This window comes from Furipterus horrens, unplaced genomic scaffold (genome assembly GCF_987537825.1).
Source record: "Furipterus horrens unplaced genomic scaffold, mFurHor1.1.pri manual_scaffold_6, whole genome shotgun sequence".
Lineage (NCBI taxonomy): Eukaryota > Metazoa > Chordata > Mammalia > Chiroptera > Furipteridae > Furipterus > Furipterus horrens.
Genome location: NW_028327176.1, coordinates 189,338,330 through 189,363,038, shown reverse-complemented (window position 1 = coordinate 189,363,038; position 24,709 = coordinate 189,338,330). Strand labels below are relative to the sequence as shown.

Sequence of the window (24,709 nt, the reverse complement as noted above, 5' to 3'; positions counted from 1 at the left end):
ACGTTGGGGTCACCTGAATTCCCCAGGGCTGTGGTGGTCAGGGGCCTTCACGCCCCGGGGCTGCGTTCTTCTCCCCTTGGCCCCTTCTCTCTCAAGGACGTTAGGACCCCCAGGAGCGCCCCGGTGACGCGGCCTCAGGGGGGCAATCTCCTTGGCCCCCCAGATCTTCGGGGTGCACAGCAGGCCCAGGCCCGGGGGCCGGAGCGTGGAGCTCAGCACTGGCTCTGTGTCCGGGGCTCTCTCCCCCTGGCGGCTGCTAACCCTGCCGCGGCCACATCCAGCCGCCTGCCACAGTGGACTTCCTGGGCAGGGACCTGCCGGGACACGGCTGTGCTCCAGCCCCCCCAGACATGGGTCCCTGCTGCTGGACTCCCCACTTCCAGGTCCCGTCCATGTCACTGCCTGTGTCACAGCCGACTTGGGGCTCGGCATCCTGTCAGCTCCAAGGAACAGGCGGCTCTGACCTTGTCCCGGAAGGGCCGCGTTTTGGTTGTTTTAATGGTTCCGCTGGACCCCGACTGCCTGCCTGCGCCGGGGACGTGCCCGCCCTGCGTTCTGCGCCGTGACCCTCAGAACTCCGTGAGGCAAACCCGTTCTAAACATCAGGACGCTGGGCACAGCGAGCTGCATTGTCCTAAGTCCCACAGCGCTCCCTGCTGAGAAACTGGACTGCAAGGCCTTCCAGAGAGTTCTGGCGCCCGGTCCAAAAGCACCCGTCTTCCGCCTCAAGGGGAAGGGTTTGCAAAGGCAGCCACTCAAGCCTTTAAGACATGAGGCTTGGCCGGAGTCAGGGCCACACCTGCGTGTGTGTGTGTGCGCGCATGTGTGTGTTTAGGGGGTGAGGAGGGAGTGAACCCTCTGCTAAGTGTGTACCCCCCTAGCCAGTGGTAAAAACGAAGGACAGCCTTTGCAGAGGGCTCCCGCCCGCCCGCCCGCCTGCCAAACTCCTGCTCATTTCCCAGCTGCCCTGTATGCACCTGTCCTTTCAACCATCTGTTTTTCGGGACCATTTCTGGGCGGAGGCTCCTCTGGAGGCTGCCTGGGTGGGAATTCATCGTTCACTGCGTACAGTCACATCGGTCCTGCTGGCCTGGAAAGAAGACTTTGTTATCTTGACCAGCACCTAGGAATACCCTTTTCGTCCTTCCGCGCAGGCCCAGGTGTAGCGGCTCGAACCGGGCCTCACGCCCCAGGCGCTGGGGCTTCTGGCTTCTCACGGCAGAGCGTGTAGTGCGTCCTGGTGCCCCGGGTGTTGCGAAAAGGAGGGGAAAGCTGGGTCCTCTGTGTGCTATGATGGGGTTTATAAACGTCCCAATTCGTCACTTCCCAGGGTATTAAGAATCCCGTAGATCATCTCGTGCCGCCCTTCAGCCTCTGTAAACACAGGGCGCGGAGTCCTGACGGATCCCAGCTGTCGATTTATTTTTCCCCAAGGCCCTTCATCAAGAAATGCAGTCACTTGTCTTCTCAAAGCTCCCCTCCTTCCCTGCAGACTGGAGTGGCGTCGTCCGTGTGCTGCAGGACCCCGTGTGGAACTGGGGACTGGGCTGGAACGACCCAACCTTTGCCCCTCGGAGGCGCGCGGCCCGGCAGAGCGGCCCGGGTCCCGGAGGGCGCGCAGTAAACGTGTGTCTGCTGTGCTCTGTTGCAGAGCTGGTCATGCTGCTGGAGTGGTGGTCGGGCACGGACTGCATCATCCACACGGACCCCCGGGCCTACCCCAAGTTTGGGAAGGAGAATGCCATTGTGGTGCTGAACCACAAGTTTGAGATTGACTTTCTCTGCGGCTGGAGCCTGGCCGAGCGCTTCGGGGTTTTGGGGGTAAGTGGGACGCCCGTCCGCCCTGCTGGCCCGTGTTTCTCTTGCTCACCCCGTAACGAGCCTTCTACTCTCGGTCACTCGGGATCTGCAGAGGCTTGGGCGGGGTTTCTGCTCGCTCAGGTGCTTTTAACCAGCTGTCTTTCCCTCCCGCTTGGAATGAAGGTAAGTATCTTCCTACGGACAATACTAATACGCGTCTATTCAGGAGTGACTGTGTGCTAGTCAGTATTCTACGCAGCCTATTTATTTAATGCTCACAGGCACGTTTATTAGCAGGCAATGCACACCCTACCTCTTCCATTATTTTTTACTTTTTCATTCTGACCTGAGGATATGTTTAATGATTTTTAAAGAGAGCAAGAGAAAAAAAAACAATGATGTGAGAGAGAAATATCAGCTGGTTGCCTCCCGTATGTGCCCTGACCAGGGGTCAGAAACCCACAGGACAGCGCTCCCACCGACGGAGCCACCAGCCAGGGCACACCCCACCTTTTTAAAAAGCTGAGTTTAAACAACCTACCTGCTCAGGATCCCCCGGCTCTTCAGCAGATTTGCGTTTGAACTCATCTTGTTTGATGCTACTTCATATTCTTAATCCCCGTGTTCTGGTTCCCAGCCAATAGGCAGCATTGGCCTCGGAATTTTCATCTTCGGGGCTTTAGAAAGTTGATTCCCCGAGCGAGAGAGTTTGAACTGCCGAATTCAGAATAAATAGGAAACTGTTTTTCTCCAACTGGCGTGACTTCCTGCTCGCCTTGGGGTCTGGGTCTCCTGAGTTGGCATTTGTCGTCCTCAACACGTTAGCGACAGAGCCTGTGTTGGATGACTGAATTGGGTCACCCGTGGGGATCGGTGGTGCTGACAGGAGTCACACGTGGCTGGGCCCGGGGCTCCGAAAGGCTGTGACAGTAGGTCCCAGAACGTGGGGGACAGATAGGAGGGCTGCTCATGTCACACGGGTTTTTGGTGGCCCAGATAGACAGAAGCAGTGTTGGGAGTGTAGAAAACTGGAGACCAGAAAAGCAGAGGGTCAGGAGCCCTGTGTCGGTCCCCGAGGTGCCTGAGAGCCTCAGAGTCGGCAGCAGCACTTGGGGGCCTCTTTGCCTCTGCCTGCCTGGGAAGACCCTTGGCTAAGGAGGATGAGATATCCTTGGGACACATCTTATATGTGCTTCTAACACTAGTGTATTTTTTTCAATATGGAGCAAAAGGAGAGAGAAGGACATTTTCAACAGAACACATGCCATTACTGTCTGTAGGACAGATGATGGTCATTATTATGCTATTAAGCTACCGAAAGGCCACGGAGGTCCTCGGCAGTTTTTCAAGAGACGCAGCAGTGTGTTGAGTCTTGGTGGCTGCCCCACGGCTCCTAGACACCCGGGTTACCTGGGGGTGACCTGGTGGAAAGGACTTCCCGGAGGCAACCAGCCCTCCTGTCCCGTCTGCTCCTCGGGTTTTCTGGTCATCATTCCGGTCCTGCCTTGGAATCTGTGTGCGTGGCTGGGCACAAGTACCTCCCTGGGAGCAGAACCAAGCATTCTAGTAACTACCTGTCTCTGTACAACAGCCTGACTTCCTGAAGGAAGACCGTGGTGATAGAATTTTTGTTTCTTACTCTTAAAGACCAAACAACTAAGGCCTCATGTAAAAGGCGTGCGAACATGGCCGCTGTACCTGGAGACCGTTCTTAGGTGATTAGGAGTTTGTGGAGACTCTGCCCAGGGGTGACAGAGGCAGGCCTCAGCCCTTTGGCCAGGATGGCACATCTCTCCCTGCTCCCTGGAATTGGGGAGCCCCTCAAAACCGCCAGAACTATGGGGCTGGTGGGGAGGGGCCACGTGCGGCCACTTTCCTCTGTCCTCAAGCACTGGACCGATAGCCTGGGCTGGGGCCCCACAAATTCTGGTGAAGCGGGGTGCAGAGTGGCAACGGGCACCACGGGGAGAGGCAGAGGGAGGGCATGCATGGGGACCTTGTGGGGGGCTGGGCAGTTCAGGGGGAAGCTGCCGGCTCTGCTTTCCCAGAGGCATGTCCTCCCTGCATCAGGGGGGCAGTTTGCCATCTGTGTGTCTCCCAATGCGGCTGAGGTCTGGTCGGAGGGGGTGGCCTCTTTCCACCGTGAGCCATTCAGCCTGCCACCCTTGAACGGAATGGAAATGGCATCTTATCAGATTCACCATTCAGCAGTGCCTTCTGCCTCAAACGACCTTCACACAAGTCACCTGGGTCATCTCCTTATAAAAATAACGCGTGACACTGAGAACCTCCGCAGTCAGAAGGGCTTGCTCTTCGAGAAGAGATGGGAAGCAAGCTCCTGACGGGGCATTTTTCTCCTTGGCATGTAGCAGCCCGGGGAGAAGAGGGTTACCTGCAGCAAGTGACATTCACAGACGTGGGTGGGGGCGGGACCTCCTGTAGGCGTCTCAGGGCCCTCACGGCCCCGCAGGCTCTGGTCTGGATCTTTCCTGTCTGGGCTGAGTATGACGTGAGGATGGTGGCAGGCGTGCCACCAAATGGCAGAGCTCACCGGCCTGTGCGTGTGCTAGGCCAGGACTGCTGACACTGCTTGCCCCTGTTGACCTTTCCGCCCCAGGAACGTGGGCATGTGGCCCTGGAAGGTTACTTAAGATCACGTTTTCTGGGTCTCTGAGTGGCGCCAGGCCCGGGGAACATTCCAGAATAGCAGCTACTCTTGTGGGTATTTATCTGCTGGGTGGGTGTGGCTTGGTTTACCCGGGGCCACCTGGCCTGTTCCCATCATTCCTTAGGGAAGCCACATGGATTCGTTCTGTATGGCAGCATGACAAGCCGCAGTGCCGGTCTGGATCCAGGCGCAGCTCGGTGGGGGTCTCGGCCCCAGGCTTGTTCTGGGGTCGGGGAGCTCTGCCTCCGAGCTGCCTGCTGACGCTCCCTGTGTCTGTTCCTGGGCCGGCTCCCTCCCCTGGGCCTCTTCTCGGGGTTGCTGCCTGGCCTGACTTCCCCCAGGGTGAGGGACGCAGGAGAGAGAGGAGGAAGCACCTGGGGTCACAGCCTTTGTGTAACCGAACTGGGCATATTCTCCTGGTGAGATCGGAGCCCAGGAGCCCACGGGCAGGAGCACCAGGACGCAGGCTCCCGGGGCCAGCGTGGGGCCGCCTGCCCATCACGCCACAGGCGGTCGGGGGCCGGCACGTTTCCCGCCTGAGAAGTATCATCAGGGGATCCGCCCCGGCTCCGCCTGGAGACCGATGGCACTTGTGCTGCGTTTCTTTGTCCTGGGAGAAGTAGGAAGAGGCGAGCAGGATGACTGTCCTCGGCAGAGGCCCCTGGGGGACGTCCTAGGCTCCGGGCTGCCCTCCGCACAGGAGGACCGATGACTATGGCAATCGTAAATCCTCAGGGTATTTCTCCAACCAGGGCGACCTGTGGGTGTCCCCCGGAGCAGGCCCCGGGCTGGGTGCTGTGGGCCACCGTGAGGGACCGGAAGCCACAGTGCTCTCCGTCAAGGACACTAGAGTGTCCGCAGAGGACAGCGGACAAGGGTGTGCCACCCACCGCACAGCCCGGGCTGCTGAGGGTGAGAGTGGAGGTGGAGTGCGTTCTCTTGGGGCAGCAGGGTGTGAGTGGGCGGGGGGTCCCCCGTTGTCTGAGTGTCACCCCAGGGGAGGAACTGGGGTGGGCGGAAGGAATATTAAGGAACAAATTTTGGTGCCCGGGGCAGTTCTGTTTACCGACCCATGGGGAAGAATTTCAGCATGTTAGCAACTGGCACAGCCTTTGGGGGCTTCTTCCCACGCTGACATGGGCCCCCAAGGACAGGGAAGCCTTCCAGTAGGTGAGGACATGGAATGGCCTTGAAGAGTGGGTATGATTTTAGGAGGGGGTGGATGATCGAGGGACCTGATAAGGATGACCTATGAGGGATAATTATGAGTCCAGGGATGGGGCAGGAGGGGCGGGGAGGGCCACCATGCCCATCAGGGAGGGTGTGGCCCATTCCCAGGGTCCTAGCTGTGCTCGTGGCTCTTCCCCATGTGGGTCCGACCACGTGCACAAACCCCCCCCCCCCGCCCCCGGGCACCTCCCTCACGTGTGCGTAGTCTCAGTTCACTGGCCTCCAGCTCTGTGAGTCAGGGCGGCAGTGGGGTGGCCTTGGACTTCCTGAACCAAGTCAGACGTGCGGCTGGGCCTCCCTGCTGCTGCGTCGCTGTCCTCGCCTGGGCAGAGGCGGTGGCCGGCACGGCTGTGGGGACGCCCAGCCGTGCCCCGAGACCCTTTTAGAAAGTCGCTCAGGAGCCAAAATACCCACCAAGCCCCAGCTGCCGGTGTCCCGGTTTAATTTTGTCAGGGTGCTTCTAGGCGTTCACCTGGAATGTGGGTCTTTATGGGGAAGACCCACATATCTGAAAACCAGCATTTCTTCAAGTGGAATTATAAAAAGATCGGTTTTCTAACTAAAAGTTTTCCGCAGGAGAAATGTCAGTGCCGACCAGTTTGTAAGGGCCGGACCTCCATCAGCTGTTACCGTTCCCCCCAAATGTAGGGTTCTTGTATGCCGTTTCTGAACATCTAACACTCAGCAAAAACTTAGTACTTGGAAAGATGAACCTATGTGTTCTGTGTTCAGATATCAGTCGACTGCTTTTCCCCCTCTCCTTACTCCAGAACAGTTCACGGACAGGGGCGGCAGGGAGAGAGATGTGTCAAGAAGTAAACACACAAAACACAAAAAACAGTGGCTCAGGTGTGACCTTGAACCCCGTCTCCCGTGTTTACTGGCTTTGTGACCCTGGGAGGTTACCTGGCTTTACCGACCTCAGTTAATAATCCCGTTTCACGGTGCCCTGCGGGTTTAATGACTGTATCTCAGGGTTTAACGACTGTAAGTAAAATGCCTACTGCAAAGCAGGTGTGAGTAAGTGTTCAGCTCCTTGGCCCCACGGGACTGGTCTCCCTTTGTTTATGGTTCCTGTAGTGGGACAGGAGTGGGGGACAGCCGAGAGATCGCAGGTCCAGCTCACGGGGCCCACCCGGCGGCTCTGGCCCTGGGTCCCCCCGTTTGCGTGCATACAAACCAATGCTGTGTCAGCGTCACCACGGGGGCCTCACATGCGCTTGTCAAATTCTCTCTGGCTCGCGAGCGGTTAGAAGTTTCTAGATGTGGAGTGGTTTGTTTTTATTGGCCACGGATACACCTGCAGCCACGTTTCCGTCAGCTGTCAGGGTGACTTTGGCAACGGCGGCCTCTGCCCTGTCCCCTCCCTCACCCGCCGAGCAGCTCTATCCCCCGGGCACCCCAAAGCCCTGCGAGAAGGCAGGGGCGCCACTTTTGCCTCTAAACATTCATCAGTTGGGCCTGGCGGGCTGTGACTGGGATTATGCAGATGAGGAACCCGAAGGAGAGGCGACGAGGTGAGAGCCCGGCAGCCAGGGAACCTGCGGCCCAGGAGGGAAGGCAGCAGCTCACCCGGGCAGTGCGGGGGTCCCTGAGCTCGTAACTGGGCCGGTGAGCACGGCCCTGATTTGAAAAGCGCTGTCCCGAGTCGGACGTTCGGAGGCTGCTGTTTCCCGACCGGACTCCTGGCGGTGCCGTCACCACGCAGCCTGGTGGGTCGCCATCCGGGCTCGCTGACGGCAGCGACACGCTGGCCCCCTCCCTCCTCTTCCCACACCCTGCCCTGCCGCACGCGGGCAATGCCACCAGTGCCACCGGCGTCCCCTCCTCGGCACACCGTCCTCTGTCCCCTCGGCCTGTGCTGTCATCACTGTTTATTAGAGTCCCACTGTCAAGAAGGTGCTGGGCCAGGAACGCCCTCCCGTTACCCTCTGCACTCGGGGAGCCCTGCACCCCCACCCCGTCCTGGCAGGCCTTCTGCTCGGTCGCCCTCATCCTGGGCCTCCCCAGGAAGGCCTCGGACTGGCCATTCGGAATAGAAGGGGTCATGAGGGCCTGTGACCGGGGACGGGGGGCAGGGCCTTGCAGGGAGCGCCTGTCTCGGCCACTTCGTCCTGGAGCCCTGACCCAGGGACCTGAGACCTGCCGTCCGGCCCCACCCACCCATACGGAGCGCGTTCGCATCTGCACACAGGAGGGCGTGGGCCGGTGGCGAGCCATTAGCCAGAGCCCAAGCGCCCGGCGTGTCCGGCTCAGCGTCCACCCGTGACACGCACTTATTTCCAGTCCGTGAGCGATGGATTCTCTGGGCGTTCTGTGGCACGTCTGTGGCACGCGTTCCCCGTGGCTGTGACTGACTGTGGCGCAGCGTTCATTTTGTTTCCTGCTCCTGAGATTTGTCGGGTGGTGTCAGGTCTCCAGCATTTTCTCCTTTAGCATCCGCGTGGGGGGAATGAACGCAAGAGGAGGGGTGCAGTGTATGCAGAGCTGGGCCACACTGGTGTCACCCTCGTCGGCACCAATGGAGTCTGCCACCTCCTGGCGCGCACACACGCCCCTGGCTGGTTATTCTGAGCTCCACGCTCATCTCCTGCATTTTACTCCAGAGAAGGGCTACCAGCGCCAGCCTCAGCCTTCCCTTCCTGTGCCCTCCTCCTGCTGGCGGGTGTGTCTGTTCAGCCACTCAGTCACAGAGCTTAGTGGCAGAGCAGTGACACAGACATGGCTGGCTTTCTGCTTTTCTCTTCCTACTATACTTCGAGCACCTCGAAGCCATGGATAGTCATATCCATCTCTGTGCGCCCAGCACCTGGCACATGCCTGGCACAAGGGAGGTATCTAATTAATATCTGTTGCCCAGATGGAACTGTTTTGCGGTTCACACATCACACATCCAAACAGAGGCTGAGCTGTGAGTGACTTGCTGGTCCCCAAAGACAGCTGGCTGGTCTCCAGCAAGCGTTAGCATCTGTGACTGTCTCTCTAGCTCCCAGTCAAGGAGACATTCCAAGGTAACGTGTGGATGTTTCAGCCTGCTTTTTATTAAAGTCTCACCTGTCTTCAAAGATTCACTTAAGACACCCCATTCAGATATTTTATGTATTTAGTAGAAATAAATAAACTGGGTGAACCCAAGTGACTAACTCATGACCGTACTGGTAAACCTTCGGGAATGCTCTATCTGTTGGGAAGTAAACAGCATCTTGACTCAGGGTTGTCTCGCTGACTGGTCTCCGCCCCTGACTGTGTTCCCTGCGGTCCCTCTGGAGTAGTCAGAGGAGGTGGGGGTGTCATGGGACGGGGACTGAACGGGATGCCCTGCCAGTTCCAACCATGTTACCAACTCACCATCAACACCTCATAGTTCCATCGTGCCTGCTGGCAGGCGGCCCTATTAGGGCAGTCCTTCCCTGGCAAGTCCTGGTTCCACCCCTTTTTCTCCCAGAGACGAGAGCCATGCAGTCTCGGGTCGGAATGCACGGGATCTCCGTATATTCTTAAAGCGGTTCTTTCTAGCAGCGTGTGGTTTCTGCCTGCGGGTTGACCAGTTGGCTGGAGGAGCCCGCCTCAGGGTTTGTGATCAGTGCAGTTTCTCGTTATTACTGCATGTTGAAGCGTGACGGGGAAGTGGGCTGCATTCAGGAAGACTCCGCCATGCGCCTACTCCAGAGGTAACAACAGCTGCACGTTACTTAACTCCCATGTGTCAGACTCTCGGCTCTGTGCTTTTGCGTGTTTCCGTACGCCATCAAATCTTTACAGCAGCGCGTTGAGGTATTATTTTCCTCATAATACAGCTGCAAAGACTACTGAGGCTCAGGAAGGTTAAGTGTCGTAACCAAGGTCACGCAGCGGGGCCGTGGCAGAGCCTGATTGAAACCAGGACCGTCTGATTCTGAAGCTTGTCACGAGGTCCTGTTGTCCCTGCAGAGGAGAGGAAACCCAGCAGCATTTCTTTGATTTGGGAGCTTTCATATTTAAAAACTTTCGTGTGCCAAGGGCACATAATCAGCATCAAGGCCTGGGCCTAATGGGCGCCTCCCCAAGTTCAAGGTTGAAAGGTGTATTAATTCAACAGAAAAGCAGAAATGCGCCCGTGTCCCTTCTGATCCTCACTTTGGTGATCCAGAGCCTCACTTAGGGTCCCTAAGAAAAAACACGCTGACGTCAACCACGTCTTAAAAGTGACCCCGTGAGAGGGACACAGCGAAGTCTCTTCCTGATCAAAACCAGGAAAACCTAATTAACTTTAGAAATCACTCCTACTCTGACCACCCAGCAATCGCTCCCGTTTTTTTCTCTGTTTTACTCTTGTTTCCCATCAGGCTGTGTAGACTCCGCTTTGATTCCAGGTCTTCTAAAAAGGCAGTATTACGTAACAAGCATTTCTCCAGCCATTAAACGTCTGTAGGAAACACATCTCAGTGGCTCTAAGACAAGGGCTGACAACGTCATCTGTAACAGCTCAGATGACGCGCAGTTCAGTCTCAGTGAGCCGCATGGTACTGCCTGTCACCAGCACTCAGCTCACCCGCTGCCGCGTGAAAGCAGCCGGAGGCAATACATGCGTGAGAGAAGCTGCGGTATTGCAATAAAACTTTACTTACAAGCCCAGGTGGCGGAGCAGAGGTGACCCACAGGTGCTGACTTTGCCCGGTGGTGGGTGCTACGTTGTGCACCGTACGGCATATCGTGTGTCCTGTAATTCATCGAACGGTTCTGCTGTGAAGCATTCCAGTGGTTTCCAAGGGTCTAAGGAAGGAAAACCATGATGGGCCTGTGGGCCCTGAGGTCACCTTCTTGGGTCTGCACTTAAGTCCCACATCACTGTCAAAGCTGCCATTGCCTCTTAGCAGGACAGCGAAGGCCAACCACTGACACCCACATGGTTCACGTGGGATGGAGCCGTGGATAGGAAATATCCGAGGGTACTTTTCCCCAGCAGACAGGATGGTAGAGCAGGGGCCACTCCCCTCCCAGACCCAGCGGCTGCCGCTCGGGGTACGTGGTCCCCTCCTGGCTGTGGAGCAGGTCATCTTTTATAACTTTCATATTGCCACAGATCATTTTTAGAATGAGTGCAGGTATATGTAATTTTTTAAAATAGTCTCAACCTCTCAAGAAGATAAGTCGAGTTCATTGGTGACAATTTTTTGCTTTGTTTTCATCTTGAAGGGTCTAAGTAGGGAGGTGACAGGGATGAAGGAAACAAGGCACACGGGGGACATCCCTGCTGACAGAGGAGGACTGAGGGGCTGGAGAGGGGACCCCATGGCCAGAAACCCCCAGTGGACACTCAGTGGGTGGGCTTTTAAATGGCTCTTGTGGGGAGACGGGTGAGTCCCCAGGCCACGTGTTTTCACGGATTTGAGGGCCAGGCAGTTCCTTCTCGTTTGTGGCACAAGAAAGCAGGAGTCGGAATGATTTGTGCACCCTCTCAGGATTTGAACCCCACGGGAAAAGAGAAAAGTGGAAGACCGGAGAGACTTTTTTAGTCACGTGACTGAGGCTGTCCCGGTCCTCGTTCAGGCCCCTGTCAGCTTGATCCGTCACAAACCTGATTCGGTGGCTTTGGCCATGAAGACGTCCCCTACCTCAGGGGACTGCGGGGCTGCAGCCAGGTGCCTCCCGTGGTGGTGGCCCCAATGGCCTCAGCAACATGCCCGGCAAAGCTGTGACAATCTCAGCAACCGTGTTCATGGCAGAAAAACTGGGTAGGCCTCCCGGCCGTCTCTCCTGTTCTCAGGGACCCAAGTCTTCCCAGGAGCCCCAGAACACTGGCACCCCCTGAGCAGACCTCTGAGCCACCTTGCCCAGAACTGGGTCAGATGTCCACACTAAGCTAAGGGGTCCATGGGACACTAGGCTGACGTCACTCAAGGTCACCCCAGAGTATGTTGCCTTTAGAACAAAATGGAGGATCTGATCAAAGAGGAGGGGACAGTGGCTACTGGGTAGGTGGCCCAGCATCTGACCCGGGGACGTTCATTAACGTTTACCACAGACCTTGGCCTCCGACAGAGCGCCTGGCCTAATATCTCAGCTTTCCCTGTTGTTAGCTGTGTGATGCTGGGCAGGTGACTTATCACCTCTGAGCCTCAGTTTCATCACCTGTAAAATGGGTGACCTATTCCCGCCGGCTTAGAATTGAACAGCATTTATGTGAAATGCGTCACCTGTGCCCGGTGCAAGGAAAGCTGATGTCTCACACGTGACGAGTCCTCTGGCCCACGGGTACCTTAGGGGGTTCTCTTTGAGCGAATTCACGTGTTGGATTTATAGGAGAAAAAACAAAAAGCCACCAAAACACAGAGATGCTAAACCTGAAAGATTTCTGCTTTTTCTTCCCCCTTGGGGAAGACCTTTCTTTTTAATTGCTTTTCTCTTACAGCCGTCCCACTTTTCCCCCATGGCTCCCCCCACCCAGCCCACCCCCCTCCCACAGCCCATCGCCACCCCGCTGTCCGTGGCCAGGGGTCATTCATACCAGCTCCTTGACTAGCCCCTTCCCTTCTTTCCCCCATTTTAAAAGTAAAGAGAGCAGTGGCTGTTCATGCCTTTCTCCCGTCTGCACGGTGGGTCAGGGGGTGTGGCCTGGTGCTCAGCCAGGCTGGGACTTTGTGACTGTCGTCAGGTGACGGGGAAGAGGGGAGAGGGCTGTGCAGAAGCACCACTCTTCTCACGTCGGGGCCTTGTAGGGTCGGGGCACAACCAGACCCCTGTCAGCAGGAGCACAGCTCAGGTCACCCTGACTGTCCACGTCACCACCTCCGTCATCTGTGCCATTGACCTGGGACGGCTACTCCAAGGAGCACCTTGACCAATTCCAAAATTAAGGGTGAAAACACAGAACCCAAGTCCACTAGATAAAAAGCTGTTTTTGTGTCTCCCCTGCCTGCCCCCTGCACACCCTGGATCCTGGTCTTCCCCGCCCAGGGGAGGCTGCTCAGCCTGGGGCAGCCGCTTAGGGACCCGAGGCAGCAGCCCAGGGCGCCGGCCTGCCGGTGGGCCAAGCCGTCAGGCCTTGTGTCAGCCAGCCACAGCCTCTGAGAGATGCTGGCAAAGTGGGCGGGGGGGGGGGGGGTGTGCCCTGCATGCTGATCCAAGCTGAACTCCCGGTGCCCTGTTCCCTCGTCTGCGACAGGAGCACAAGGCCGGCCCTGCAGCGCCCGCAGCTGGCTGAGGACCGAGGCAGGTCATGGAAAGAGCTCGGTCAAGTGCTGCTGCAGCTCAGGACAGGCTCAGCGAGCAAAAACGATGGCTGTCACCAGAGACGCTTGCCTGATGGCCATCCGTGACCCTTACTGCTCCTGACTGTCCCTGGTGCCCACCCACACGCCCACCCTCCCCATCCTGCCCCAGGCCAGCTTAGCACAACCTTGGCCTCCGGCGGACCGGCAGGGAGTGCTGCTTGTGTCTCTGTGTTCTGGGCGGTCCCCTCAGGCTTTTGGAGTGAATGTTCACTGCTCTTTTCCCAGTTGGATCCCCATCACCCTTCCCCTGACACCCTGGGCCCCTCCTCTGTTTCAGGGCTCCAAGGTCCTGGCCAAGAAGGAGCTGGCCTACGTCCCGATCATCGGCTGGATGTGGTACTTCACGGAGATGGTCTTCTGCACGCGCAAGTGGGAGCAGGACCGCAAGACCGTCTCCCAGAGCCTGCTCCACCTCCGGGATTACCCCGAGAAGTACTTCGTACGTAAGGCCTCAGGGCGGCCGCCACCCCCGAGCCCGGCAGCCCACGTGCCACCTCAGCAGCCCAGCACGCCCCACGCTGGCCCAGCCACCTGCCTCACTATGCACGCGCCGCCTCTGTCCTCCCTCCACCTGAGCGCAGGGGTGCAGACGGAAATCCCCGGGATGCTGTCGTCACACCGCACACACTTACAATTCTCTAGTCACACTTAGTCACACTCATACACACACTGGGCAGCCAGGTGTCCTGGCCTGAGCTCTCAGCAGAGGACAGCGGCCTCCAGTTCACCATGAGGACAGGGACGGGCATAGCTGTCAGGCCATCGCCCCCAGCCACATCCCAGAGGCTCCCCTGGGAACATGTGTGACTTGGGTGTGTGACACAGGAGGGCGTGTGTGACCCGGGACCCTGTGTGACCGACCCCGGCCCTGTCCCCTGCAGTTCCTGATCCACTGTGAGGGCACTCGGTTCACGGAGAAGAAGCACCAGATCAGCATGCAGGTGGCCCGGGCCAAGGGGCTGCCCAGCCTCAAGCACCACCTGCTGCCGCGCACCAAGGGCTTCACGGTCACCGTGAGGAGTCTGAGAAATGTAGGTAAGGAAGATCCCGGGGCCCCGGGCTCCCCACTGCAGCAAGGACACAGCCCGCGCCCCTGATAGGCACAGCTTGGTCCCTGGCAGGGCTTCTCTGGTGGCAGCTGGGAGGGGAAGAGGACAAGGATGCCATTTCACACACCTGGTTCTCCAGGGACCAGGCGCCAGGTGTAGGAGGTGTGGCCGCAGCCTGCATGCATGAACACACACACACACACACACACACACACACACTCTCACGCTCGGCCTGAGGCAACACTGCCCTCCACTGCTCAGCACCGGTACTGCATGGCTGTGGGCCGTGGGGAATCCTGGGTCCACTGTGGCCCGGCACCCGGCTTTGTTTGCATTTCCTGCCCATCTGCTGGCACCAGCCGCCCCCAGATGATGAACTCTGTGGCCTCGTCATCGGTGGCAGCCGGCCCTCTGAGTGTGGAGCCCTAAGTCGCTGTAGGTGAGGAAGAAAGCAGCAGCAACAGCTGCCTGCTCCGAGCGCCATTCTTTGTTCTTTTCCCGCCAGGCCACCAGCCCCCCTCCCAAAGCCCCTTGTCCCTCGGCTCCAAAGGGGCCGGAAGGGCAGAGTTGGGGCTCTGGGGCAGCCCAGCCTCCCTCAGGGCCTCCGGGTGCCCTGCTGTGTGTGGGGACGGCTGGGCGCCCTCCCGGAGGGCAGAGACGCAGCCCTCACACGTGGCTCTGTGCACACGGCCCTGCCCTTGGCCTGGCCCGCGGGGCTCCCCTGCGCCCCTGGGGCCCCCAGTGCTCAGGGATTTGGGTCGGATGCTGCGGTGTGGCCCACGAGTGACCTTCCGTGGTACTGCCCACCCCAGCGCATGAAAATCAGATTCTTCTTTGTTTCTCGGCCACATTTCAAATGACTGTAGTTCCATCTGTCCGAATTTCCAGTACCTTCTTCCAGTGCCTGGCTCTCTTAATTTTCCCTGGAGAGCTTGTGCTCCCAGGCTCAGACACACCCTTAGGACGCCACAGGTCGATTTATCTCACTATGGACACGTTTAAATATGGGCATTTGTCGCCGTCCGTCTAGGTGGGACATGGCAGTACTGCCTGCCACCCCTCTGGCCTCGGTAACAGCCCCGGTTCCCATCACTGGTCCTCGTGCGCGTCCCTGGCTACCAAACGGGACGCGTGTTCACCGCACAGCACGTGGACGAGACAGACCAGCACGAAGGAGGAGCCGGCAGCCCGGCCTCCGCGACAGCCAGCTAGCACTCTGACGATCGTTTTCCAATGTGTGTATCTGCAAAACAAAATTGGGTTCACACGCTATATACTGCTTTGTATTTGTTTTATTTTTTTTATAGTTTCAGCTGTATATGACTGTACACTCAATTTCAGAAACAATGAAAACCCAACCCTGCTGGGAGTCCTGAATGGAAAGAAATACCACGCAGATTTATACGTTAGGTGAGTGGGGGACGTGTCCTTTCCAGAAAAGACAGGACCCACCCCCAGGGGAACACATCACGGATGACCTACAGCCCTCCCCCCGGGGAAACCTACGGAACATCCTGTCCGCAGCCTGTACTGCATTAAACATCTTCACGGTCTGCATTCCCATGATGCCCTCGAGAGACACACGCCCCTAGCGGTGACACTCACGTGAGCTTTGTCCCCTCCTGGTCCTGTTGCATCAGTTCTGTCTGATCACGGCGCCCGGGCCGGACAAACGGAAGTCAGTATTTCACAGTCATTTTGAGACCGAGTGCGAAGGGACTCTTTTATGGGCCCCTTTTTGGAGGATGTGCCGGCTACATACAAATACACACAGATAAGTACACACGCAATTTCCGAGGAGGCCTGGCGGCCGAGAGAACTCTGGAGTAGCATCTCACGTCCGTGTTACAGCCCCAGCTGGAATGACTTTGCTGAAAACAACTCACACCGCGTTAGACAAACCAGCTCTCGTCGCCTGTCCATCGGTTCACGGGATGAGTCTGACCCTGGAAACAGCTGGAAGGTGGCATCAGACAGTAAAGCCATGGTGACCCACGCACGAAAGCCCACGTGACGGGGCTCAGACTGGTTTTTTTATGATCAGTACTGTCTGACGTCCCAATGATTTTTTTTTAAGACCTTAGAGAAGCTAAATCACAGCCCAGCGCAAGGAAGACTCAGTGGCGGGTCCCCAGCCCAGGCTGTGGGAGGCGCGTGAACCTCCCCTGAGAGGCGCGCCCGTGGGACAGCCTGCGTTAAACAGCTCTCACCCCCAAGCAGCTCTGGCTCCCCCTTACGGGCGGGAAAGAAGCATCGTAATTACGGCTCGTCTGCCTTACCGCTTGTCCTAAGGTGCGGAGGCAGGAAATGCACCCACCTTCCCAAAGGAGGCGTCTCCCAGAAGGGAAGTGAGGCTGCCCCTCCAGTTCCTCCAACACCCAGCAGGAATCCAGCTGGGGAGCTGGGGGCGAGCAGGGCCGGGCTGCCTGGCGGAGCCGCTCGCCCCCACAAGGCCTTTCCCAGGTCCCTGCCCCTCTGGGGGCACCTGTCCGAGTCGGCAGGGAAGCAGCTGAGCCCTGCCCCATCCACCCTCTGCGGCCAGCCTCTGGCGTGCACCTTGGCCCCTGCCAACGGCTGTCTCGAGCTGCTGGGTCTGGCAGGGTCCCCTGGCTTCTCCCATCCTGGCGGGGGCATTCATTCCCCAAGACACGCGTCATGTCCTTGTGTTCTGCAAACCCCTTGCAGAAAGTCTGCCTCAGCCCTACCCGAGAGGCTCTGGGACCACTGATGGGAGACACTTCGCCATCAGCATCAATCATCACCTGGCAGAGAAAAGTACCAGCACGTCGTCAGCCCCATTCTGTGCACGCGGCCTGTCTCACAGGGAGACGGAGGCAGCGCGCCCTCGGCCGGGCCTCTCCATCAGGGGGAGGGAGGGCAGTGGGAGGCAGAGACCTCTTGGTCCTGCCGTGGGCTGGGACTGTGTGTCCCCAGTACGGATGTGGGCTCCCCGCTGCCTCGCAGCTGAATTACCCTCTTCACAGCCTCCTGACCCAGCCACCTGCGGAGAGGCCAGAAGTTGGCGGCACTGTTATTTTTAAAGTTATTTTTATTTTTAGTTTTTTAAAGAGGGGAAGGGAGGGAGAAAGAGAGTGAGAGAAACATCACTGTGTGGTTGCCTCTCACCCCCAAAAGGGGGCCTGGCCCACAACCGAGGCGTGTGCCCTGACTGGGAATCGAACCGGCGACCCTTTGGTTCACAGGCCGGCGCTCGATCCACTGAGCCATGCCAGCCAGGGTGCTGTCGGGTTCCCGGCGCTGGGCTCCTGCTAGCTCTCCTCTCTGCCCCGCAGGCGGATCCCTCTAGAAGAAGTCCCAGAGGATGAGGACCAGTGTGCCGCCTGGCTCCACAAGCTCTACCAGGAGAAGGTCAGTGCCACGCGGCGGTTCGGCAGGCTCCCAGCACCCGTTTCAGGTTGCACTGTGGGCGCACGGTGGGGCTTCTGGGAGTGGGGGCCGTGGCAAGCCCTTCCCCATGGGGCGGGGTCTCGTACCCCAGTTCGTAACGATCCCGGGGCTGACCCTTGGCGACAGCAAAGAGAACACAGCACAGTATGTTTTAAAGGGGCGTCACAGAACGCATGCAACCATTTTATGGGGACGGGGGACAGAACAGGAGGTGATGGCCCCAGCAGCCCTGTCGGTCTTCCTGCCTCTGCTCCTAAGGCCGCGTATTCCTGGGGGTACGGTGTCCCCTTCAGAGGTACGCAGGACCTCGGTGGCTCCAACGTCCACAGTCCGGCTGTCTGTGTGGTCGGAGCATCGCCGCGTAAGCAGGAAGGCGCCCACGAGGCCGCCTTGGCCGGGTTCGATCTCTGCCGGGCCTCCCCCACCCCGGTCTGTGGCCCAGCTCCCCAGGACCCCCCCTTTCTCTTTCCTTTCACTAGTCTCTCTGCTCCAAGACGCGCGCAGGGCAGAGGGAGCCGAATCCCACGGAAGCGCCTGATCTCGCAGAAGGAGGGGGTCTGGCTTCCTCCGGGTGTGGGGGGCACTCATGAGCAAGCCTCCCCACCCAGCGGACACCTGGTTCTGGTCCGCTGTACGCGTCAAGCCCACCCCGGCTCCTTATCTAGAATCAAACACACGCAGTCATTCTAATGGCCCTTCCCAGCTTCTGGAAACCCCGAATGCCTGGCACGTGGTGTGTTTTCTGCCCCGTCCCCAACACAGGACATCCCGGGCCCTCCACGGCTGGGGGGTAAGAACTTGAGAATGTTTCAGGATTTGGGTCCAAAGCACCACCACCAGATGAAGCAGAGACGCTCTCGCGAATGTGCTGTTTTTTGAAGGAAGCCCCTGAAATTCTCTCAGCAGGACGTGGCTTCTGTCTTCCCGAAGGGAGTGATTTTCCAGCGATGCCTTTGGCAAACTGCTCCCAGAACGTGCCCCTTGGGTCTCTTTTCTGGCTGGTCCTGGGCGCAGCTCTCCGGCCTCCGCCTGCAGCTAGTAAGCAGGGCCTTAGCTCACCTGTCACCTGAACACTAGCTGTGTGGACACCTGGGCCTCAAGCTCAGAGACCGTTCTCAGGAAACCGGGGTGGAACTGAGGAAGGCGTGCTTCCAGGGGTGTGAGGACCCACGTCCCGGGTCATCGGGGCCAGGCCCGAGCAGGAATGCAACATAAATTCTGCCCCCTCCGGTGTCCTCACGAGGCAGCGTTTTCCTCCTGCCGTTCCCCGGTTGAATCATTTAGGCCAGGGATTTTCAGCCGGTGTGCCGCAGAACTCAAAGCATGCCACACCTGACTGTAGTCGGGGGTGCTGACCTCGCTTCCCTGGGACTGTCAGATAGAAATGACAGCAGCCAACACAGCAATAGCTGTCCGGTGTGAGTGAATCAAAATCAGACCTCTTTTTCTGGTCGGACTGGCAGAAAATAGAATGTATATTTTGGTGTGACTCAGAATTTTAGTTATTAGTGTACATGTTCTGTGAGTTGAAAACCGCTGGTATGAGGTGGTATAAAAAATGTCACTATTAGCAAAAAGGGAAGTGCGCTCAGAAGAGGCCTAAGAGATGAATCCTTTTGTAAAGAGCCACACAAATCAACAGGAAGGGCAGCCCCTAACCCCTCAGAGCAAAGGGGCGTGTCCCCGATCGGCCCAACTGTGTCCTAGCAGGAGCCTGTTTGTTCTCCGCCAGCCCACCTGTGCTGAGGCAGGTGCACTGAGCCCCCGGACTTTCAGTGAAAGGGCTCCTTTCCTTCTTGATAAAATCTCAGGCTGTTTTTCTCTCAACTACGTTTGCGTTTAAATGATCGCCTTCAGTTCGGAAGGAGTTCCCCATGCAGCTGCCTAGTTTAAAGCTCCTAGGCTAGTTGAGTAGGAAATCAAGGCCTGGAAGAGGACGTGGTTTGCCTGCATCTCCCAGCTCATTCCTCAAAGCCAGGGGCTGGGGGCCAGGCCATTTTTCTCCATGGAGGGCCAGGGTGGCCGCCTGTCCCCTGTGGACAGACCCATGAGGCTGGCTTTTCCCTTCAGACTCAGTCACTGACCCATGAATGCCAGTGGTCAGCGGCGCCTCCGGGAGGGAAGAGCTGTTGCTTCTGGGCCCACCCTGCTTTCTTGGGAACCTCGATGGATCTGGGGCTTCACATGCCCCAAATCCGAGTGCCCCCCAAGCCCGCGGAAATGGGGTCCCGTTCTAATCATCGCTTCCCTTTCATGGACAGGTGTCTGCAAACTGCGGGGGCGGGGGGCACCAGAAGGGGTGTGCCGACGTATTTTCGTTCAAGCAGGAGCATAAATAAAGAGAAACCCACTGTCTCCCAGCACCATTTAACGGCTTCTCCAACTGGAAGGCATCATGTCTGAGAACAGGGCTGTCCTTTAAGTGGGACAAACTCAGCATTAGAAATGCAGTGTCTATTGGCAGCACGTGGGACCCCTGCTGGCTGTGGGCTACAGGCTTCCGGAAACCTCCTGCACCCTCACGTGATCCTCAGGGACCCAAGCAGTTCCCAGATCAACTCCATCTCAGGCTGAACCCGTAACCCCAGAAACACAGGGCAGCCCATTCGTGAATTCCTCATGGGGCGGATCTTGTGGGCGGTCACGCCCCAAACGTCCCACTTATAGTCAGAGGTCTGTCTTCGTCCTAAGCCAAGCCTGCCCGCGCCTTCTGTGCGTCTAGCTTAAGGCACCTGTGAAATAAGCGCCCTGCCCTGCAGTCCCGTCCCCGCCCTGCTTGCTCACGGACTCCCCTCCATCCCTCCTTAATCCAAATGCTCAAACGTGGAGAAGCCACGGGCCGCCATTCTCCAGGCCTTTCCTCGGTCTGTGGGGATCTTGCTTCCAGGTGCGCCCTCTGTTGGGCTCAAATGTTTTTATAAAAATCCTCTACAGGTTTCGCCGTTCTTAGGTCGGAACGCCTTTCCCCGGGGCCAACCTAGTTCACCTGTGCGTTTCTAACACCAAGGGCCTCCCGGGTGTAGCCTGAAGTTGGCCGCTGCATCAGGAGAGCCCCTCGTGGTGAAAGCAGCGGCTCTGGGCTGTCTTGGGGTGTGCGCCCTGGGCTCCCTCCTGGGCATGGCGCCCAGCCTCCTGTGGGGCCTGCACACCCCACGCGACACGCACACTCGGCGTCATTTAGATGCGGACACGCAGAACCCCTGGAATTTAGTCTCCGAGGGGGCGGCAGAGGAGAACACGCTCCGACCAGCCCAGCAGGAGCCTGCCGACCGTTTTGGCCTGTAGTGTTAATTACGGTCTCGGCCGCTGAGATAAACCCGGCCGGCAGGATGATTGGCCAGTAACGAGCGGAGGACTGTGGCTCGCTCTGACCCACAGCGGAGAGCGGGAAGCCTCATCCTCTTTTTATTAGGATTTCAAAAGCTACCAGAACAGGGGGTGTGACATTCCAGCCAACAACGGGAGAACTTTACAAGTGAAAGAATTCTTACAGTAGCATTAATATGTAAAATACAGCCGGGGTAACTCCTGGTTTAGCTAGCACCTATCAAGGAAGCAAGGTAGACACACTAATCCTCAAGGCCAGCTTCATTTTAAGACTTCATTAACAAGGAGGCAGATGGAGTACACAACAGAACTCGCTGTTCCCAGGATTCCATGACCCAGTGGCCTTAGCAGCCTAGAGCTGAAGGCGGAGACAAGATTAGCTCAGCATCTCCTGGGTCATGGGACGACACCTGGGCGGAGGGGCGGCATGAGAATGCCCCGACCCAGAGATCTGTGTTCCTGCAACATGCCCTCGCGACAGTCACTTAGCACAGCCACTGACCCCTGAGGGAGGAGGGAGGCCCGGCCGCAAGGCCTGGGCCCCGTGCCCTGTGCTGGAGGCCACCGGCCGCGCAGTGGGGCTGGCGTAATGGGCTGCGTGCTGCAGGCTCCCCGTCCAAGGCGCCGGTTTCCACTGCGCTCTGTTCTGCACATCACGAGGGCTGGGGGCCAGGTCAGGGTCAGGGTCAGGGCCGCGTCTTGTCTCCTTCCCCGCCGATCCCAGGAGCCTGGGTCTCTGCCAGGCCTCCTGCCCAGGATGGGAAGGCAATAAGGAGCACCCTAGGGTGGAAGTTGGCTGGCTCCGCCTCTCCAGATGTCACTGTGGGAAGGGGACAGCCCCATTCGGTTCCCACAGGAGCCTTCTGTGGGCGCTCCGACCCCCAGTTCCACGGAGCCCACAGCGGGCCCCCCCTGAAGCGGGGCCTGGGTGGGGCCTGCGGGGCCCGGGCAGTGTCTGAGGAGGTCCCCGCTCTGTCCCCAGGACGCCTTCCAGGAGGAGTACTACAGGACGGGCACCTTCCCCGAGACGCCCATGGTACCTCCGCGGCGGCCCTGGACGCTGCTGAACTGGCTGCTGTGGGCCTCGCTGCTGCTCTACCCCTTCTTCCACTTCCTGGTCAGCATGGTCAGCAGCGGGTCTTCCCTGACGCTGGCCAGCTTTGTCCTCGTCTTCTTCGTGGGTAAGTGGCTACGGATGGGGGGCGGGGGGCGGGCGGCAGCGGGGCAGGCCGAGTGGGGACCAGATAGCACAGCCTGGGGCGGACCACCGGGGAAGACTGGATTCCGGGCCCGGGGGTCCCATCCCCCACGTCCGCAGGCCCCGGACTCACGTTGGCGGTCCGGCCTCTCGCCCTCCCTGTGGGGTGCCTTGTCCACGGAAGCCAAGTCCCCAGGACACACGGGTAATGACTGGGGTCTCCGAGTCCTGGCGCACACAGGTGCAGAGCCACCGCTCTGGCCTGGGAACTCGAGAGGGAGCAGCAGGGACAGGGAGCCCCCCAGCCAGCGAGGCCCACGCGTCCCACGGGTCAGTACAGACCGGCGGACGGCAGCCTGGGGCCAACTCCGGACGGACGGGAGCCCGGTGCCACCCCCGCGCAGGGGACCTGCTCAGTAGGTACTGGAGGGAACGGAGGCGCTGAGGCGGGGACTCCACTGCCCGAAGCCCTCGGAAGGAGAATAAGGTGCAGCGGGAACCGAGGCAAAGCGCAGTGAGGCTCGGGCTCCCGGGAGGGGGGCCTCGGTCTGTGGGGTCCGGATACAGAGCAGCCGGCTCCTCCGAAGCTCCTGGGAGCCCCGGGGCCCAGCCTCCCGGTCTCAGATGCGGCACAGACGCGTTCACACGAAGGAGCCTCTGGTGCTGTTCCCTCCCAGTGACTCACGGCCACCACCTTCCACAGCACGCCAGCCCCGCCCACCCTCCCGGACCAAGCCCACCAACCCGCCGCTGTTTCAAAAACGGAACCTACCGTTGCCTCTCCTAAACTTGATACATTTTAAAGATTAAAATAACTACATGTAAACAGTATAGAAAGATAAGGATGCAGAAAACCCCTAATGACTGACCGTCCCCCATACACAGGCTGAGGCCCCACCCCCATGCGGTGACAGAAGGTGAGTGCAGACACCAGCGCCCTCTGGAGACGGCTGTGGCTCCTTCGAGGGGCTGCCCAGATGTGGTGTCAGTGCCCAGAGGCTGAACACTCCCCAGGGGCCCCCCTCCCGGGAGCCCGAGCCTCACTGCGCTTTGCCTCGGTTCCCGCTGCACCCTGTTCTTCCGAGGGCTTCGGGCAGTGGAGTCCCCGCCTCAGCGCCTCCGTTCCCTCCAGTACCTACTGAGCAGGTCCCCTGCACGGGGTGGCGCAGGGCTCCTGTCCGTCCAGATTTGGCCCCAGGCTGCCGTCCGCCAGTTTGTACTGGCCCGTGGGACGCGTGGGCCTCGCTGGCTGGTGGGCTCCCTGTCCCTGCTGCTCCCTCTCGAGTTCCCGGGCCAGAGCGGTGGCTCTGCACGCGTGTGCATCAGGACTCGGAGACCCCAGTCATTACCCATCTGTCTGTTTTTAAGTGCGTAGCGTCCACGCGTGCTGGGTGCTGCGGCTGAGTGAAGCGGGGTCCCTACACCGGGCCACTGGCCACACCTGGCCCCCCCAGGGGCACTGGGCCTCCGCATCTGGGCAGCAGAGCTGTGCCACATGGGGCTCTCCTGAGACCCCTCCACCAGCTCTGTGGGGCCAGATCCCACTGTCGGAGAAAAGGCTTCCAGTGGAAGCAGGGACTACGTGCCCCCAGATCAGTGTGGAGATGAGCTGGTGCTGAACAGGTGTCTGAGCACCTGCATCCTCCAGGCTCTGGCAGGTGCCCCGTGAGCACCCACCCGAAGCCACGAGGGACCGCACGGGAGGCAGGAATTCCGTGAGCCCACGGGCAGAGGGCAGGGCTCACCAAGTTCTGTTCTCCGGCCGGTGTCCAAGGAGTCAGACCCGCCCACAGAACAGCCTTGCTGTTCCTCCCAGTGTCACTCGGTCCACTGGGACCCGAGCCCCCGGCCCAGGAGGGCGGAGGCCCCAGGTCTGCCAGCTCTCTGCTGACAGCTGCCTTCCGTGGGTCTCGGCATCCCGCGGGGGTGCCCCGGCTCCTCTAACGCCCTGCCCTTCGGTTGCTGCAGCCTCCGTGGGGGTGCGATGGATGATCGGCGTGACGGAAATTGACAAGGGCTCGGCCTACGGCAACGCGGACAGCAAGCGGGAGCAGAACGACTGACTCGGGACCCGGCCCGCCCACAGGGACCTTGGGGAGGCGGTGGACGCTGCCCGTCTTCCGCAGTGGCGCCCAGTGACGGCGCTGGGAGAGCCCCTGCTGGGGAGGCCGGCGGCCCGGTCTCAACGGCGCCGGACGGGGCTGTGGATATGCTTAAACCTCTTCTTCCCCACATGCTTTAGTGGGCTCCGGTTCTTTCTTTCCGTGTGTGTGTGAGCGCGTGTGCGTGCGTGTGGGCGAGTCCTAGAAAGAACACAGCAGTGAGGCGGAGCGCGAGCCTTGTCCTGTGATCGCCGCGGCGTGTGTGGCGCAGGGGAGGGCAGGGATGGGAGCGCGGGGACTGTCCCTTTCATCCTTTGGTGCTGTTTTCTGTAACCCCGAGGGCCAGGATAGAGTGCAAGGCGCTGGAAGGAAGACGACTAAATTATGCCTCAAAAAAAAATGACAGTGTTTGTCTCCTCTGTGGTGCGTGTTCTCACAGACCCCTGCTCCCTGCCACCTGCTCATGGACTCGTTCCGCAGTCGGCCACAGGTTCGGGTGTTTAGGCCCAGGATCTGGGACTCGCCAGGAGGGCGGGCTCCCTGCGCCGCACGTGAGACCAGCACCGCCACCAGGTGCGAAGGCGGCGGGGTCCCCGTGGCTGGCGGCTTGGGTTATCCCAGCCTCCCTGCCATGGAGTCTCCCTCCCCGAGCCTTGGAGACGTGCCCAGGTCCC

The 24,709-nt window shown here is 59.1% G+C and overlaps 1 protein-coding gene across 2 annotated transcripts in view; it reads left to right on the top strand.

The window, feature by feature from the left end:
• The window catches only part of AGPAT4 (1-acylglycerol-3-phosphate O-acyltransferase 4), an 87,598-nt gene extending 63,431 nt beyond the window's left edge, over positions 1-24,167 (top strand). For both annotated transcript variants that reach the window (XM_090280059.1, XM_090280058.1), the window contains exons 3-9: positions 1,652-1,821; positions 13,229-13,390; positions 13,833-13,986; positions 15,308-15,410; positions 17,294-17,369; positions 21,718-21,916; positions 23,902-24,167. In XM_090280059.1, coding sequence (XP_090136185.1) covers positions 1,652-1,821; positions 13,229-13,390; positions 13,833-13,986; positions 15,308-15,410; positions 17,294-17,369; positions 21,718-21,916; positions 23,902-23,996 — 959 coding nt within the window. In that variant the 3' untranslated portion in view covers positions 23,997-24,167. The remainder of the gene's footprint in view (positions 1-1,651; positions 1,822-13,228; positions 13,391-13,832; positions 13,987-15,307; positions 15,411-17,293; positions 17,370-21,717; positions 21,917-23,901) is intronic.
• Positions 24,168-24,709: the final 542 nt, after the last annotated feature.